The sequence below is a fragment of the Lepisma saccharinum genome, chromosome 28 (assembly GCF_977018435.1).
Source record: "Lepisma saccharinum chromosome 28, izLepSacc3.1, whole genome shotgun sequence".
In the NCBI taxonomy this organism is placed as follows: domain Eukaryota; kingdom Metazoa; phylum Arthropoda; class Insecta; order Zygentoma; family Lepismatidae; genus Lepisma; species Lepisma saccharinum.
Window position 1 is genome coordinate 4,484,709 of NC_139256.1, and position 20,534 is coordinate 4,505,242.

A 20,534-nucleotide genomic window follows, 5' to 3' on the forward strand; every position below is an offset into this window, starting at 1 on the left:
TAAAAGGTCGACGCGGTTATGAATTGAGTATAACCTAAAAGTGAACAGCCTGAAGAAGGGAGCAGTTGCGTCCCGAAACGTAGCAGAAGCAGTATAGATACTCGCAAAACGTAAGTTTTTAATATATTTTAATATTGTTTTCTTTTCCATTGTGTGGTTCCTGACCTTTACTGACTCAGGATCACTTCCTAGTGCTCAGGTTCTATTGTAAAAGTGTTATACGAGGTGTGTCAGGAAAGTAAAGATACAAGAGATATATATCTTAGGGAAAATATGTAGAGCATAAGTTGACAACACTGACAGTAACTTTGTTGCTTACTCTTACCAGTATCGTTCATTTGCAGTGCTGCGCTGAGTCTTGTGAGAGACACACGTGCTGGAAATAGCTGCGGTAATAAAGAATCCCACCAAATACAAAGTGCAGGCTGTGATACGGTTTCTCCAGGAAAAAGGTGAATAACCTGCGGACATTCATCATCAAATTGTGGCAGTTTATGGGAATAGTCAAAATGTAACGAAGTAGTGTCGTGTCTTTGTTGACGATGAATGCTAGTTATTCGCCTTTTTCCTGGAGAAACCGTATCACACCTTACATATTTTCCCTAAGATATATATCCGTTGTATCTTTACTTTCCTGACATGCCTCGTATTTTGACCTCTCTATATGCTCCTTCAATGTGTGCACTATCTTTTGAATGAAATCTATCAAATCTTAGGGTGAGCTTATCAACTTTATTACAGTTGAATCTTAATTTCATATGAAATAAGCAAGAATTTTAAATTAAAACATAGCTTATGAATAAGTTATATAGCTGATTTTTACAACTATTTCATTGATTTTTCTAGCACATGTTAATTTTTATATTAATAAATACTAATAAAAATTAGTAAACGTAAAAAGTTACATCTATTATTTATTCACACTTTTAAATTTGATTTTTTAAACAATTTTTGCTAATTTTTTTTGTAACTAGATTGCCTGTAATGAATCGGTAAACAGTGTAAAATATTGATAATTTTTTGATTTGTGTTCTTTGTCTGTACTAAATGTTCAGTGTCAGATATCTGTATTCTGAAATTATTGTAGATGATAGATTGTTGCTTTCCAGGTACTTCCGTTTTTTGTTTGATGCAATAATTGTCTTTAACGCCATATTCATAGCATTGGATTATAATGCAGGTGAATGGTTCTTCCTAATAGTATTCAGCGTGGAAATTGTTTTGAAGATGTACACCTTTGGAATTATGGAATTTTTCAAGCGATTCTGGAATGTGTGAGTATCAGACAGAGCAGTGTATTTTGTAATATAGCTTATATTCATATTATGGGAATGAGAGCTATGTGTTAGGTTGTTTTAAAAAAAATGGACAGGTTCTTTTGAACATGTGCTCCGGTGGTAGCTGAGAAGGTGAGCAGATATGAGCTTACATTCTCTGTTTTTGTTTGAATAAAGCACTCCCTCACAGACGATGCTAGATAACATACGGAATTGAGAGCCTCTTCGATCGAGTGAATTGCATTCGAACAGGCAAAACGAGCGATATACACTTGAAGCCCAGCAGTACACGTGTAACCATAATTTGTTGGTTGTAGTGGGCCCTCAAATGTGGACCTTGAAGTGAAAGACACAGTGGAGTCGGAACTTAAGTGAACATTGTCATTATCTTCATGTTAAAATATAGTTTCACATACATATGAAAATGAAATACATGATTGTGGGCTGAAACTACCAACACAGATATTTTACACATTAAAATGATATTCTATTTTAAACAATTGAACACTGAAGACTCGAGCGAGTGAAAGTGGTCCCGTTCAGTACTCTAGTTTAGTGTAGTGACTTTGCATACGTATTTCCTCTTTTTATGTCCTAATAACCTAATGATGAAGTGTGTGTTACTCACTTATCAAATATAAAAGAGTAAATAGCTAAAAAGTATAAAAATTTCACAACTTACGTGAGTGAGTATAAATTTATCCAAACTACGTTTCGGAGGTCAATACTTCCTCCTTCTTCAGGTCCACGTTAATATCTAGACGCCATTCATGCTGTCATGTAAAAAGTTTTATATAGGGATATAGGTTGAAGGCTAGGGTATAAACTGGGGGGCAAAGACAGTATATTTCCCTTTGTAGATAAGGATTAGCATAGCATGAAGGCAAGAGCAGCGGGAAGTGGGGGGAGCAACTGCCCCCCTGGCCACCCTAATCGCCGCCATTGACTGTACCATATCAGTTTACTAGGGGTTCATTCTATATGAATTAAACCAGAAAAATGAATTGGGCCTTGATATGCATTACAATCATTTTCACATATCCTATTTTGGGTGTTTGTTTTTTTTCAATTATTCTCAGTTATAAATGGACCAAAATATCTGAAATTAATAAATTTTACTCATGCTGTGGTACTTATTTTCTATCTGAACAATTATTTACTTTTTTTTTATTCTTAGGTTTGACTTTGTTGTGATTGGTTCAGCTCTCTTAATAGCAGTTATTGAACTAATACAAAATGATGGTAAGTAAATTAGATCCTGCTTTTCAAGTTTAGATATTCATAATGATTTATATGTCTTTGGTATTATTTACAGCTTAAATAAAAATAATTAAATATAAAATAATAAAAAAATTGTTTCTTCTTGCACAGACTTTATTTTTTCACTTTGTTTTAGGGATCGAGCAGAATAGTTTATTCTCTATTTAGAGTCACTTTATCCTCTATTAGAGTCGACGAGCGATATGAAAGCGGTTCACCTTGACAAGTCCGCGCAGAGAGAGAGGGAGATACATTTCCGCTGTTGCCACCTACTCACCGTTCGGGGTTCTCACCAGCTCTTACAAAATAAAAAACAACGGCTTACATTCATACAATTGTAAATTGCCGCTGCATGGCTATTATTGCAACAATCGATACCAATCCTGCACAACTATTACCAGAAAGCTTTAGACAATCGTATTGTGCTGTAAATTAAAAGTGTAGAATCTCGAAAGTAAGTGAAACAAATGAAATATTTTATTGACCATTATTGTATAGAGAAAAAGTTCTCTTGCAAGCCGATTTTTATTAAATAGATTTGAAATAACTTCCAGTGAGAAAATTACAAAGAAAACTCCAAATTTTAAGTTTGTATAATATTTACAGGGATATGTTATTTGGTTACTGAGAAAACGAGAGAAGAACTTGATTCATTCTTTCGCGGCGCGGTAGAGGCAGCTTCGTTTGCCGGTCTTGTGGCACTCGCAATAACAAAACAACTGTCTGGCATGCATAACGTGAACTGAAAAGAAAAATTAAAATGCTATTTACTTACATAACACTCATTCCGTACTGCTGTCAACTTCGTCACTTGATTCAAGTTCTTCGGAATCAGTGTCTTGCAAATTTATAATGACCTGCTCGATGACATCGTCTCTGACTATTTCAAGCTGGAAGTCTTCTTGTATTTTCTCTGCGTGAGCCACACAATCTGCCCACTCGGAAACACTATTCTGTCTATTGCTTCGTGAGTCAGTTTCTCTATGTCGGCAATTTTGAAAGTCTTGTTCTTGTCAGCTACGTACCCCTTCACCTGGGCCCAAATCATTTCAATCGGGTTGTACTGACAATGATAAGGTGGGAGATGAACAACTCTGTGACCATATTCTCTTGCTATTATATATTATTGTTGTATGATGTTTCACCAACTGCAACAATTCTGCTCGGATTTGCGTGCTTGTGTGGAGAATGTGCTTATTACAGAGCCATGCCATAATATCCACCTTCCTTGTGTTCGAACAAAGCGTTTTATCCACTTGCAAGGAATGTATGCTCGCATTGTCCATTACAATCACGGATTCGGGAGCAAGAAACAGCAAGAACTGCCACTTTCAAAACACGGCAGACGTAATTTCTGAATGATAGTCAGTACTGATTGTTTTGGAGCGGAAAACCAATTTACTTTAGGGCACAAAGCCTGTAGCATCTGAAACAGCATGACACACTATAAGACGAGCACCTTTTCCTAATGGCACCTTTAACCCACCAGAACCATCACTCATTCTCCAGCAGCTCGTCTTCGTGTGATTCTGGTTGACCAGGTTTCATCTAAATAGTATATATTTGCAGTACCAGCTTTCCTGATTTCGTGCATGGTTCTGAGGAAGATCACTCTCGCAGCTACAACATCACCCCTCTCCATTAAAAATTTCCTCCCGTCGTTGCCTTTCCTATATCTGAACCCCAAGTTTTTCAAAATTTTTAACACTGACCACGTACTGCCTGCAAACCCGATTGCTTTCTTCATTCCTTCAATTTAGCCCTAAGTTTCACTGCAGTAGGAAATTCGCCATTTGCGTACATATCAAATATAATATTACGCAATACCCCTTTATCAAATTCGTCCAAGTGCGTTACATTCTTTCGCCAATTATGACATTCGCCAGGCGAGCGAAAAGAAACCGACCCTGTATAGCCGATCGACGACCTGGCTTCCTTCACAATTGTCTGAACTGTACGCAGACCTATCCCACATGCAGCTGCTGTACGCTCCTGACATTTGGCAACACTGCTCCCTGATGAACACGAGGCACTGTCTGCACTGCGAGATTCACTTTGGAAGAACTGATACACTTTGTACACCATATCTCGAGCTTGTTTGTGTAGAACACGACTCTTATGTGTTTCTGTAGCCACCTTGCACACGTCTATTGACAAATTTTTGTGATCACACTGAAGAAACACGAACAGTCACAACAAAAACCAAACCGATTCTTGCCGCTCGAAAAACAAAAGAACGACATCGCGCGTTTTCCACGGCAGTCTGTACTTCCTCCTTTTGCGCATCGAGGCTTGTTCAAGGTCAGCCGCTTTCATATAGCTCTTCGACTCTAGTAGTCACACATTTATGGCAAATAAAATATGAAGATTTCTGTACAAAAACTGTACATATTTCAGGATCAAAAGCAGTATATAAAGTGGCACTTCCGTGTTAAAATGGAGAATATAAACTATTAAAAACTTTACTTATTATGCAAAATTAACCTTTCCCTAGTACATTTATGTCATCATCAAAGTATTAAGTTTATTCTTGTATAATGGGGTCCATTTTTGCTTCTCAAATATTTACAGCAGAATTAATCAATTTTCCATGAGTTACATAACTCACAGGATAATTGAGGGATCTAGTGAGAGAGGGAGCTATGCCACAAATCTTGAAAATTTTATTTTTTGCCATTTTCAGTCTTCTCCTACCATCTGTTATCTATCATGTGAACTACAACCATGTGGCATAGCTCCCGCTTGTTCTGGAGCAGATTTTCTGAGTTCTTGAATACGTCCTCATCAGCATTTTGAGTGAGAGAAAGAACTATGCCACTTACTGATGGTGTCTGCAATAGGAGTGGCAGAGGTTGTGTTGCAGTAACCGGTGCAAGATTTAATATCAGCCCTGAAGTTAAAAGATCTCATGGAAATAATGCCTTATATTCCTCCAGTTTTTCATGGTGTTTACCAAAAACTAAAATCCACAGAAACAATGGACAGTGAAGATCCTCCAGAAGACGTATGAAGTTGTCTTTATGTAGATCATATGTAACCCTGTGAACATGATTTACACTCAGGCAAAAGTATTTAAGCCTTGTTCAAAGTATTTGATGTGCTAGATTGATTTTTTCACATGGGTATACTACAACAATATACCATACATGTTCATAATAAATGGTATTTATATTGAAATTCATATTTTTCCTTTTGAATAATTTACCTAACAATATGTTCAGCAAAAAAGAAATACCCTTTGTTATACAAATTATGACTCAACGCAATGCTTTAGAAAACTCAATTTATTTCCATTTCTTGTCAAAGTGGCATAGCTCCCTCTCTCACTAGACCCCTCAATTCAGATATCAGAAAGTGTCCCATTGCTAAATATACCCTAAATTTCATGTTTAAGAGTTTATTTAGCATTTTGCAGTTCATTTTGTGCATCTAAATGCACCTCACACCTTTCAGAAACATGAAAAATTAACATTACAATGTGTTATTTCACGTTTTATGTTTTCGTACAAAACAAAATGTGCATGCCCCTATCTATTAGTATTGACCAATATTGGCACGTCACGAATTTTTTTATAAAATTTTACCAGTGCAATGTATCTATAATTAGCCTGTAGTTTAGTGCAATTTGTGCCATTTTGTTATGTATATCAACATATAATTCATACACCCTAGTTCTGTAAAGTAAGGATCTAAATATACAGTTTCTTTTTCAAAGCAAAATGCATTTCAGTCTGCTGCTTACATACATTAGGGAGGTTAAAGAATCATTCATCTTTTTCATGGTATGTTTGTAATTTGATACCGTGGGAGTTCTTCGGCTCCTAGTAGGGACCTCCCTAGGTGCGGTACGAGGGAATGTCTACCAGATATGATGGGTACCGGGGAAATAAAATACTCCGAGGTAGACGAAAACCAGAATCCTCTGTAGTGATTGGAGTTGGCTCTCCAAAGGCTAGCTCCAGGGGAAGTAAACCTAGATTAAAATTCACCTGGCACTCCAGGTTTGGGGTTGTGCATCAGACTGAGGACCTGGCCAAGGCAGAATTTTTGTCAAATAAACACTATAAAAGTGATGTTTCAATCTTATAGCAAGGTCTTCCTTAGACTCTGAACCATTTTTTTTTAAAAAAAAAAAGAGTAATAGTGGTACTATAAATTGTATATTAGAACTTTATTGCCAAAAATTGTCCTATTGCTCCAGTTAAAATAAGTTTGTGTACTTTCATGTTAAAAGTAGTATGTATTAATAAAAAAAATACAGGGTGTATCAAAAAAAAAACTTTTCAACTTATATAGTGGAACTGCAGGTAAACGAGCCTGCACAGATTTGTAACTCCTGTGCATTGTACTCTCGCATAGAGGTGCAGAGTGGAGCATGCTTCCTTATGGCTCCAGTTGAACGAATGAAGGGGAAAGTGCGCAAGAAATTTTGGCAAAAAGGTTATTTTGTTTGTGGTTGCTCTGTACAAGGTATATCTATATATTCAGAGGAAATACCAAACTGTCTTGTGCAGTGTACCTTTCAAAGTTAGTAAAATACTCCATACGTGACTCATGTTTTTAAAAATGTGTTGCCACCTGCCATGCAATCATAAATCTTGCTTTGCTGTAACATTTACTTTTCCCTTTCGTTTTTAGTAAAAGGAAGCAGAATAACACTAGAGGTTCTCCTTGTATTGAGGGTTCTCCGCCTGGTGAAAATAATGGGAGACATCAATAGGTTCAAGATAATAATAACAACGATTATGCACCTTGGACCATCCATTGTTACGTATGGAGGAGTGTTGCTGGTAAGCTTAGATTTTAAAAATGCATAGCTGTAGAGCTTAGTTGATATCACTTTAACATTATTTTGATTCTCTTACAAATATATCAGTTTACAAGAGTTTTACTTCAAAATATTTAAAAGTTCAGATACGAGGCTTGTCAGAAAAGTAAAGATACAAACAAAAAATAAGATATACAAGAAATGTATTGCACACAACTAAAGCTACACTGGATACACTGGTACAGAGGCTATTTCTCCACATAAGTGCCACCATTGTCCAAACATTTGTTCAAATGCGGAACAAGTTTTTGTATCCCAGAATCATACAAATCCGCCACCTGCACGTGGAACCAAGTTGTGACTTCTTCCTTGGCCTCATCACTGTTGTCAAAGTGTTTTCCACCAAGATGTTCCTTTAGGTACAGGAACAGATGGTAGTCGCTGGGTGCGAGGTCGGAAACATCACGCACAATTCTCTAATTGTCACCCGCCTGTTCGCACGAACCTCTGCTTCAATGTGATTGTGAATGTTGTCAGTGATCACGAACAGCCTCCTGCTCCTCTCTTCATCATGAATTTCACACCAACCTTCTGCGAAGGCATGGCACCACATTTGCCGATTCATTACGTTCCAGTACACAGTCACTATTTCTCGATGGATCTCCGATGGATGCTTTCCTTGTCTTGTACCTGCAAAAACCTGATCACGGCGTGCACTTCATACTTGGCGCTGCCATTTCTAACACGTGTTCCTCACACAAGACGCAGTGCAGCACTGACGACTCACTCCCAATTCTCGTTGTATGGATCAAAGTTACTGCCAGTGTTGCCAGCTTGGTACACATTTTTCTCCTAACGTGCAAATGTGTTTGTATCTTTACTTTCCTGACAAGCCTCGTATATAAGATAATCAGTACATTAAACCATGTATCATTTAAACAAAGAATGCATTTTTGCACTGGTGCAAAATGGATGTGAATTGTGAATTTTGCACAATTTTCAGAATATTTAAATTTCATTAAAATGCCATGCTGTATTTTGCAGATCTGTTATTAATGCATGAGTTTGATCATAATTATTTGTGAATCATGATATTTTTTTATGACAATTAAAAGTAACGTTCAGCTGAAAAACTGGAATATTTTATTGTTACTGACATTTTTATTCACTTCTATTGCAGGTCTTTTATTATGTGTACGCTGTGATTGGGATGGAGTTATTTAGTGGATTAGTGAAGCACCATGGGTACGATATGGGCTCTCTAAAGACTGAGGAAATGTACTGTGGCAATTCGAAGCTGAAAGGGTCCGATTTCTGGAGGAATCATTATTGCAATAACAACTTCAACAACCTGTTGCAAGCCATGGTTGTTATGTTTGAATTGACGGTTGTCAATCAGTGGCATGATATCCTTTCTTTGCTCAATGCTTCTTGCCATGTTTGTGTGAATGGTTTTTATTGGCACGTTCCACGTGCCTCTTTGCAGATTGGCATCGTATCTGCATTCATAATAAACTAAACTGCAGGGGGGCATTCTGAGCACTCAATTTTTATAAATAAATGAAATGCTGTAACTCTATCCTGTCTTGTGAGTGAACAATCTCAAATTTTCATTTGCATAAAAATTCGAGTATTATACATAATTATGTTGGAAGGTATTTTGCATATTGTTATTTATTTTAACTTTTTGATTTACTTGTGTTTTGTATTGTGTCCCACCCATGACTCCAAAAAACATTTCCCTTTCAACTCCACTAGATTATTAAAACGTCAATTACCTCCTCCCTTTGTTTACTTTTATTTATTTTTTATCATGTGACAAATCACAGAAATTAAAATAAATGTCTTATTAAGAGAAGAGGCAGTGTTTCGTCTGTCCCACCTAAGACACAAAATTATTCACTTGTAGCTACAAATCTGGGAAAGTATTTTAAGGGTAGTTATGTTTAACCAACAGTTTTAAGTTTCATATTTCATTGCACAGAAACTGTAAGAAAAATGTTGCTTATCAGTAGAATAGTTACTTTAATATAAAAAATGTAGTCCCTCTGTCTCACCCGTGACAATGGAATACGCCCATGGTTCAACAGCCCTTTGGGGTTCAGGGCTTGTCAAGCAGGATATCATACGATGACATGTGGTCAGCACATTGAATCCCATCACATGTTTTCTGTTTTCAACACCAGAGCCAACTACTATAGCTGCAAGTAGCTACCCTCTCGATGCAATTCATGAAAGTGAGAATTCTAGAGTTCCCACACTAGAGTCGTTTTCACGTTCAGAAGACACAACAGCGCTTATGGAGAAACCGCACAGTGTTGCCAATACAGCGCTAGCTCATCGCCAGGAAATGATGACCTTCCTTCACAATGAAGGTGTTACGTATTTTGTATATATAATGATAATTATATGTAAATATTAATATTATACTGTGAACGTTACAGTTACCCTTTTTACTATGATCCATTGCGATCACTACACACGCGAGTGTAATGCACGAATATGACACTTCAGAAATCACTTAAAAAAGTAAAAATCACTGAGCGCTCACACAACTGAAAACACTTTTTCGAGAGAGGAAAAAAGTCTAAACAGACCAAAGCAGATCTCTCACTCAAGTAAGGGGAACCTGGCACATGGGTTAGATTCAAGTTGCAACCCAAACAAACAAATGAGTTATGGCCCACGTGAACTGATAAGACGTGAATGACTCAAGCAAGGCATGTCATATTTCTAGAAGCCCCATATTTTGTCACGTGTTGGAAAGCCTTTCAAAGGTTAATATGGTGTCTATGAATTTATGTGTACGTTGGAAACTAAAAGGTGATCTTCATTTCAGTATTAATGTCGACAGTAATGTAAACAAAAACAACGTGTATTTGCGACAGCACTAATGTTGCTCACAACAGCAGCATTGGAAATAATTGTCAATTATTAAATTTAAGTAATTTCAATTCTATTATAACAAACTGCATGAAGTTCATATTTTTACTGAATGGAAATAAAATAACAACTCGAAAACTTGGTGGTGATTAGCCGGAATGCTGCGGTGAGCCAGCTCAAGATGGCCAGACAACGTCTCCTTACTTCGCGCACGGTTCGGGTTAAAAAGAAACTCCAAATGCATGGAAGTAATATTTCTGGGAACCTTTGAGTGGTTATAAAAAATAATTTCATTATTTTCTCCACAACTTTGTCGCTGGAAGTTTTTACTTGGAATTACAGAACAAAAAATGGACAGCGACGACATTTTCTACTGCACGAATATAAAAAATCTCCACATACTTTATTTGAATATTTTTTAATGCAAATATGCTTTACAGTATTGATAAATTCTGAGTACCACCGTCACCTATAACAATTAAAAAACAGTGTCAATTTTTTTAATAATGAATGCTTCAATTTTAGGGCATGTTTCAACGTTAGGAATGAAAACAATGTAAAAATTGTGTTTTCACAGAAAATTTGCGTTTTTTAATTTATCTAAAATTATGTAAGCAAGTTACCAGTTTTTTGTGTTCACCATCATATTCTCTACAAAATTTCCTGCAAAACTGCAGGTACCGATTTTACTTAAGCTAAATTTGTAAATCCAGAAATTTCACAACAGCGTGCTCGTATTTCCTATAAGAAAAGCATTGCCCATAAGAGCCCATTGTGTCTTCTGAACGTGAAAACGACTTTAGGTGTGGCCATCAATTGATTTAAATTGATTAATGTATTAGTAGCAGCATGCATATTTAGTTTTTGACGAAAACACGAAATGTGAAATAACACTCTGATAAGCTTATTTTTCATTTTTCCGCTCACTGTACATGCCACCACGGGTGGCGAAAACGATCGCGAAAAAAATTTGCACGGGAAAAATTAAAAGTAAGCTTATCAGAGTAAATTACATATCTCGGCGTAACCGCCAAACAGATATCTTCAGATACAATGTGAAATAACACATTGTAATGTTAATTTTTCGTGTTTTTGAAAGATTGTGATTTGATGTTTTAAGTCCACTTTATGCACAGTAAGGCTAATTGGGACTGGACCTACAGTTTAAAGTGGGATCTGAACCACTATGTGTCACGACGGTTTTTGAAAGATGTGAGGTGCATTTTGCTACCATGTTTTGTCACGAAATGATGTTAAATGAACTACAAAATGCGAAATAAACTCTTAAACATGAAATTTAGGGACTGAATTATCCTGAGTTATGCAATTCATAAAAAATTGATTAATTCTGCTGTATATATTTAAGGACTTCTTTACACAGGAATAATCTTAATAAACTACATAGAATGTGCTATTAGAAGGGAAGTATTTATTTTGTGTAATAAGTGTAGTTTTAAAATTAAATTTAGGTTTTTATTCACCATTTTAACACCAAAATGCCATTTTATTTACCACTTTTGATCCCGCAATATGCACAGTTTTTGTACCGAAATCTTGATCTTTTATTCACCATAAATATGTTTTATGCATTATAAAAACACTGAGGATTGTTACAACAATTAACCAAAGTAATCCAGTAACTGTGGGAGGGAGCTCTAAAATCAGTTGGATTGTTGAAATTTAAATTGCTTTTTTATTTAAAAGAAAAAAGAAAGGAAATGATAATTTACAACCGAAGAATAAAAACCTTTAAATTATTTAAATTCATAAATAAGGTAATTCATAAGAAACAAGACAGACTTAATGGGACACCGGTTATACATTTCTGAATTTTATATTTTCCTACATTATACATTCATTCTTCATATTTCCAACATAGCAAAAATGTTATAAAATTTTCCATGATTTTACATTTTCCTGCACTTTAAGCTTTTCAGCTTGGTTCCCTGAAAAATGGTAAAATCTAGGTTTTACTGTAATACAGTAATACACGACTTACGTAAATTTGCAGTTACGTAATATCTGTAGGTAGCTCTCCAAAGACTGTTTTTTTTTTTATTTGAAATGTGTGATTTCAGTTTGTATTTATATTCTTTTATATATTTTTCATTCGTTTATAGTTTATATCCAAGAAAATACTGCTGCATGATGTTTCATTTATAACATACAGGGTGAGGCAGTCAAGCAGGAAGATTTTTAAAAATTCACAAAAAATAGAGAGAGCAAATATTATGTATTTTTTGAACATGAATGTACTGTACATGAGTGGAAATTACTAGTGTACCTGAAAAATGTTCATTTTTTGAATATGGTGTCGGTAAGATGGCATCCTTGGTTTTGCACACATCGTCGGAGTCTCAGAGTAAATCAGAAAATAATCCACACACTCTCAATGAAACCCCTCTCCATTCAGAAAAAGTTACAGTGTGGTGTGCATCATCATCATCTTGTGGAATCATCGGCCCCTACTTTTTCGAAAATGAACACTGTAACATGGTGACGGTAAACGCTGGATGTTATGCTGACGTGTTGGTAACCTTTTTCCTCCCTACCCTGGATGACTATGACCCAGATGAAGAAACACTCTTCCAGCAAGATGGTGCAACTAGCCATACTGCCTGAGTGTCTATGGATGTGCTTAGACTCGCATTTCCTGGTCGTCTCGTCATCAGATTCGTCGATATTCCGTGGCCTGTCCGTTCACCTGACTTGTCGGCTCCTGACTTTTTTCAAGGACAACCCTCCAAGAACCAGGGATGATTTCAAGGAACGAATTCAGTAAGAGATCCACAACATTCCGTTGGAGATGCTATGCAAGGTCATGGGCAGATTTACTCTGAGACTCCGACAATGTTTGCACAACCAAGGATGCCATCTTACCGACACCATATTCAAAAAAATGACATGTTTCAGGTACACTAGTAATTTCCACTCATGTACAGGACATTCATGTTAAAAAAAATAACTAATATTTGCTCTCTATTTTTTGTGATTTATTTTAATCTTCCTGTTTGACTGCCTCACCCTGTACATATTATAATAATAAATATTGCCGTTTCGTACGAAGTTACACTTAAGCAATTTACAAATTCGTCTTAAGTAAAGGTTTGCGGAATGCATTGCTTACGTAATTGGCGGGGGGGGGGGGGGTGTTACGGTACACATCTATCAGTATATCAGTAGCCATTCATGTTAAGAGATCGGCTTTCAATCTTGCCGTGAAGATTTCCAGTTCAAGCCATGGCCTGGGTGTTGTTTGTGAGCGTCCCTTCATCCATAACATCCAGTCATCACTCATCCTAATCATCATGATTAGATCCACAAGTGGTACAAAAGTGATGTAAAGTAGCAAAAATTCAACAGTACACTCAAGGATAATTTAATGCATAGCTGTTATAGAAATAATCATAGGGTTAATTTACATATAATGCATGTTCAGTGATATAGGTTGTAAGAAATTTCTGTTTTACAAATGATGTTTTCCTTAACTGAAATCACTCATTACATCTGGATATGTACTGGCAACCAGCAAGTGGGCAAGGCTTTTCTTCTTCTCGTTCCACATCACGTGTGTCATCGTGATACTCAAGTGAGTTTGCATTAAATTAAAAGGTTAATGCCTTTCTATCTCCATATAAGACCTATTAATAAGTTGCTATTAATGACTAAATCTTACCGATGGTCATTCTGATTGAGTGAGGTCTTCCATGTAGTTCTTCAGTCACTCCAAATGAATGCTGGAATAGTATCTCCAATGAAGGACACAAATGCTTCAGTGATGTGTGTCAGTAATATTACCTTATGATTTGACACACACAGGAGATATAGTCATAAACACTTCTGGGTTGTAACGATACCATTGAGAGTCAATGTGATTGTTTCAACCCAAAAGTGTCCGTGACTGTGCTATGTATATGTAGCAGTGCTCAAAGTGAAAATTTGTAGGATGGGGTGCTTGGTCGAATTTGGGATTAGTAGGGGGGGGGGGGGATGAATGCTTATGCAAATTATTCTAACTGATGGATGGCATCCTCCACTTTGAGCACTGCTATGTAGAAATTTTAGTGAGTAATGCAGACTTGTACTGGTACAGTAACCCTGATTTCGAATCTTGGTTGAACCTGAATGTTTTGTTAAAATTTCTACAGCAGTGAATATTTGATGTTGTTCAATCTCTGCTCCTTTGTGCACAAATACAATTTATAGAGTGCATATTTTTGTTTCACAAACAAGACGAAGTGCATTTAGAGATTGAATTAATTAATTAATCAAGATAAAGCTTAAATTAATTCATTAATATTTGCTGTTGGGATATAATGGCATCAGTTTGTTTGCTGAATATGTCTGTAATTTGATATTTCTATAAATATCCTCATCTATTAATCTGGTATGAATATTGAAGCCATGGTGAAGTGTGTGCTCTTTTTTTCAAATTTGTGTGCGTAAAAATGTTCATTTTTAGCCCTGAATTAAAGTTTGGCCATTTTGCATTTGATATTGTTGTTGACTATGTTAGCAATTATGTGTATATTTTCTGTGGATATCAAGAAAATATTCCAATATCTGTTCGTGTAATTGAAGCCATACTTAACAATGTAATGGAAGAGCAGGTACTTTCTTTCAAAACAGTATCTTTGTATTTTGATTCCTCCCTAGGTGAGAATGAAGATGAAATAGGTGAAATATCCATGCCTTATCAAGGATTTGACTCCTTATCTTATGAAAAAGTCATCAGTATTATTTACTTGTAGTTCAAAATTAATGTTGCCAAATAATACTTTAATATAATGATGTTTCTAATTTTAACACGTGTTTTCTGTGCAATGGTACTATTAATAAATTATTTATCTTGTAGTCTACGGTTGTTACAAGCATAAAAATGCAGTTTTTTGTTGTGACGTTTCAGGAGAACACACGCTCCCTTCATCAGACATTTATTTTTAGTTTGATTAAAGATACAGTTGTACTGAAAATAAATGTCTGAATGAAGGGAGTGTGTGTTCTCCTGAAAGGTCACAACAAAAAACTGCATTTTTATGCTTGTAACAACCGTAGACTACAATGCAAGCAATGTGTACCTACAAGAAAAATTATTAATAAGTAGTATTAATATTTCCTTTCTTTTTTATCCATACAGTATCTTCACTGCTTTTGTACTAGAGGCTTTTATTTTGGAGTATACATTGTCAAAAGGTCGTTATGAAAGTGCTCTGGAAACTAAAATCAATGAATTGGGGCTTGGTCTCGGAAGGTAAGATCTGAAGCAAATATGGAGACTTTTTTTCACTGTCATGCTGCTTTGAATGTTCTTTGAAAGTGTTCTGCTTTGACAAAATGTGTAGGAACCATGGTTGTGCACAATAATGAAACCATTAACCTGTAGTGGACCAATGATAAGACTGTCTTACATGATCCTCCCTGATGGCGCAGTGGTAGCATCATTGCCTTGTAATCAAGGGGTCCCAGGTTCGATACCCGGTGGAGGCACAAAGTGGAATTAAAAACCAAATCAAAACCAAAGACTGTCTTACCATCATGTGTAAGCTGCTTCAGACTGTCTTGCAATTGGTAGCAACTAATGAGTCATTTCTTCAAAACTGCACATAATACAGTATTTCAGTTCTGTCTTTTTTTGTTTGTTTGTATATGTCATACTCGAGTCTCAAAACAATATATCCATTGTTACTGTTAAGAAGCAAAGTTGGAAATTTAGATTGGGGGTGGGGGGGCTCCACATATAATGGGATATATTTTATAAATGGGCTTTTCACTATAACTTTTCCCTGATGTGTTTTACTTTTACATGAAATAATGAAAATAAAAGAGGAACATAAAATTAATAGTTTTTGAAAATAAAATCTTAAGAAAGTTATTTGATCCTAAAAGAAATTTAACAACAGTTGAGTGGAGAAGGTTGCATGATAATCAAGTACGCCATCTCTTGATATTGTTAGAATGTTAAAATCAAGAAGACTTAAGAGGGCAGGGATGCCAAAAAGTTAGTTAATATGTTCAAACTTAATAGCCATAATGTAAGACTGATGGTATGTGTAAAATAATTACTTGTTAGCAAACCAAGAACGCAGAAAGAAGAGAACATAGATAAGCAGTTCTTAGTGGAGAATGCGGAGGGAGATATCCTGGACTCTGACCACAATGTGAGGCAGCTGGACCCAAATTATATGCCAGAAGGGCTCTATCCGAATTTAGCAAAAGAAACTGATATTCGTTTTCACTTAACCTCAGGTAAAGAGCTAAAAAGTTTTCTTTATTACCGTTCGTTTTTCAATGAAATACATGTTAGATTGTGTAATATAATATATTAACATTTTGACATAAGATATTGTCTTATGCTATGTGATGAAAAATGCTTATTTATCATTTATAATCACAAGCAGAACATCATGTAACACGCTACATATGTTAATATTCTTTCACAAATTTCTTGTTCATATTTTCGTTCATAATTTTAGCAAGCCAACAGTGGCATGTTCTGAAAATTTGATCTGTTTTATTGCCACAGTTCTTATTTATATTCCATATTATACAGGGTGTTTCCGTGACCTTGAATCAAACTGGCAGAGTGAATAGCAACTGGCCAAAGTATGAATATGAGACAAGGAATTCCGGTCCAGAAATGTGTAATTATAAAGTTATAAGCTAAAACTAGTTGGGGCTGCCTATGACAGTGAAATAAGAAAACTGATTCAATACTGACATTACTAGAGTGTATCATAACTAAGGCTCGGAAGTTGAAGACCTATAAATTGCCAAAAAAAGACCTAAAAATATCAAAAAAGGACCTAAAAATGGAAAAAAGGACGTATAAATGTGATCCAAATTAATTAATAACTTCAGTTTTAATTACATATTTAATGAATGAAAAAATACAAAATTCTGGTGGTATGGAACACACAGTGCGAAAAACTATATGCATGAAATGCATCTTTTTTCAGACATTATATATTTTTTTAGATTAACATAATTTGAAAAATCATATTTGAAGAATCATATTTGCAACCTTCCATACAAGTTACGGTCATCCAAAAATGTTTTTTCTTTTGTTTCAGGGATGGTTCAAATATATTTATTTATTTATTTATTTTTATTTCTTTACTACAGAAAGGATGTTTAAGAGGTGATGAAGTGATGATGATTCGAATTGAGAATGGGCAGTAAAAACGTAGTCGAAAGAAGGTGAAGTTGCAAAAAAAAAAGCTGTTAAGACCTAAAAAATGCCGAAAAAGGCAAAAAAGGACAAATAAAACCCACCTTTTTCTGGCCTACAATGACCCAAAATGAACATATATTATGTTGGGCCTCGTCTTCGGATTTTTCCTCAACTTCCGAGCCCTAACCATAACACTCTGCGATGAAAACGTTACAGTAGTTGTTCAATATGGCAGCCCCCAGCATCGCAAGAGGCTCTCTCGCATCCACTCTAACATCCCCGGAAATGTTCTGACGATATCACAGGCAGCAAAAATTCTTGCCAGGAATGCAAGGTGTGTCCCTCACCTCGGCATCCAATTGTCAGCCATTACTGCTAGGCAGTGCACCCTGAATGTATTAAACCTACAAGCTGCATCTTTCAGTTATCTTATTCCACTGTCATAGGCAGCCCCAACTAGTTTTGGCTTATAACTTTTTAATACCACATTTCAGGACCATGATGGAGTTCCTATCTCATATTGTTACTTGGGTCAGTCTTCTTCCACCCTGCCAGTTTGATTCAAGGCCATGGAAACCCTGTATATTAATTAGATATAATAGAAATGAAACACCAATGCAGAAGTCCGACAACTCCAAATTTTCCAGCAATTTCTGTATATGTGGAGAAAGTTGTTTCAGTAAAGCAGGTAGCTTGGAAGAATATGCCACTGCAAACCAAACTAAAGCTTGTTATCGTGCCTGATGAAGACTGCTTAAGAGAGTTGAAATATTCTGTATTATGTATATAACCAATGTAGTGCAACCCCAATTTTATGTTTCCGAATTTTACATTTTTCCGCATTATACATTCAAGCTTGATGGTCCCAACAGAGCAAAATGTATAAAACTTTCATCCATTTTACATTTTCCAGCATTTAAAGTTTTGTCGGCTGGGTCCCTTGAAAAACATAAAATCGAGGTTGCACTGTATATGTTAGAAACACCAATAATAGTAAAGAGAAGAGAATTCACTTATGCAATTTATTCATAACTTACATTGTCTGAGGAATACCCTGATATAACATTGAAATGTATCGTCATTTAATGTTTTATTACTGGAATATAGAATCCCTTGGTCATAGTATTTTTTCTATCATAACTTAGATACATATTACTCATATGATTCTTGAACATAATAAAAGGCAGTGAAAAGCTAGAAAGTTTTAGCAATAATACAGATTTGTATTAATGACATGTGTTAACTTACATGTGATGAGTTTATTTATATACATAACTATATAAATATCTTCATTGGGCACACTCCCTGTTGCATTCATGTACTTAAATAAATTTGTCATGAAGAGATTAATATGGTAATTTAAGTAATGGTGTGAATTACACTGTCGCCATTAGATAAATAGGGAAGAATTCTATTTTCCACTTTAGCATGACTTTCTCTTCACAGGTGCAAAAGATGTAGAAGGCCTATTGCAAAGAATGTTTGAAAATGAATTTGACATAGAAGACTTTGAAACTCCAGCAGCACACAGTACAGTTAGCGATTAGATTCAGGGAAGTGCGTGTATTTAATGTCAACATGTGACATAATTTTATGACTATTTTATGATTTCGTAATTTAAATATACCTCATACTTATGGGTAATGAACAATGTACTTTTAATATATTTATTATTATTACATTTTTTTTTTTTTGAAGCATTTAATCGACAGGTAGTTTGAGTGAATGAGGAAAGAACGTGTATCAATTTATTTCTGTTATTTACATATTGATTTATTATATATACATTATTGTTGACAGTATTTATACTATACAAATTACTTAATTAACTTTTAATGAATTGCTGCCTTTGAAACATGTTATTTTCTATATATTGACAATTACACAAAAATATTTTATATACACTTGTTGAGTATTGTAGGTGCAAAGAAACGTGAATGAAGAGGTTTATATGTATGTTTAAGCAAAGATACTGATATTTATTTTCTATGTTGTCTTTCGTGTGTGTTGCTATTCTATTAATTGTTTTCACTATGACCACCGTGCTATTTATATTCCACCATGTACTTTGTTAATTTATAATAAACTAGTCACACTATAAGAAGACAGTGTTTATTTATTTTTACAACCTCTGCCTTGTAAGTGAAAGGTGAAAGAAAAACAAGAAACAAGAGTCGTTATGCGATGGTCGTCGTTGACTGTTGATTCGGATCATCTATCAGTGTCTCAGGAAGAGTTAAAAATTCTTCAAAGCTGTCCATGTTATTATATTCATCACTAAGTTTTAATTTTAATCTTGGCAGACTGTGAGCCCTCTCCAAGCAGGATATTTTCCAGGTGCAGGCTTTTCAAATATGTACCAAATAATAATAAGAAGAATGGAAGGGAAACTACTTATCGCAGAGAGTCAAATTGTTTTGCCAATGTCCATGGTGGAGTGGTTACGATGCCAAGGGTTCTGGGTTTGAATCCTGGCCTGACATGGGTGTACTTTGTAAGTGTCCATTCATCATATCACACTTACTAATTTTTGCAAAGAACCAAAAGTGAAGTAAAATAATTTTGATCTTCCCTCCGAACAAGTGTTGTTAGAAGAAATCAAGCATCAACCAAAGGAAAAACAACATTCTCATTTCAATAATGTTTTTGTATATATTTGAAAACCTTGCACTTTAAAATTCTTTTTTTTTTTTTTTAAACCCCCAAGGTAAGACTGCGTCCACCCACATACATTTGATGATATCCGCTTATTGTCCTGGTTCCTAAAAATATACCAGGATATCAGTTGCTCTGAATTTAACGGTTCCCCCGACTTTATTTTCTCTATTTATTACAATTTGATTACATTTTATAATAAGTATAGTCAGTGGACTGCGATTGGGTCCCAAAACTGGGGGAACAAGGTGCCAAAGCTAGGGGGGGGCAAAGACAGTATATTTTCCTTTGTGGATAAGATTTAGCATAGTGTGGGTGCAAAAGTGGCAAAAATTGGAGGGGGGGCAACTGACCCCCCCTCCCTCGCCGCCACTGAGTATAATAATAAATTACAAGAGTTGTTCCAGAGAAATTACTTGTAGTCATGTGCCGTTGGTCTCAAAAGGGGGTAGCTGGCATACAAGGAAGGCACTTACCCAAACGGGATCAGAGAAGTTGGTAGAAGCATCAAAAGGATAAA

At 35.5% G+C, this 20,534-nt stretch overlaps 1 protein-coding gene across 1 annotated transcript in view; it reads left to right on the forward strand.

Moving 5' to 3' along the window:
• LOC145981098 (uncharacterized) overlaps positions 1-19,437 on the forward strand; it is a 68,008-nt gene extending 48,571 nt beyond the window's left edge. Inside the window, exons 13-20 of the mRNA XM_083114236.1 lie at positions 1,110-1,274; positions 2,455-2,519; positions 7,176-7,327; positions 8,486-8,711; positions 13,687-13,777; positions 15,326-15,439; positions 16,259-16,434; positions 18,806-19,437. Coding sequence (XP_082970362.1) covers positions 1,110-1,274; positions 2,455-2,519; positions 7,176-7,327; positions 8,486-8,711; positions 13,687-13,777; positions 15,326-15,439; positions 16,259-16,434; positions 18,806-18,906 — 1,090 coding nt within the window. The 3' untranslated portion in view covers positions 18,907-19,437. The remainder of the gene's footprint in view (positions 1-1,109; positions 1,275-2,454; positions 2,520-7,175; positions 7,328-8,485; positions 8,712-13,686; positions 13,778-15,325; positions 15,440-16,258; positions 16,435-18,805) is intronic.
• Positions 19,438-20,534: the final 1,097 nt, after the last annotated feature.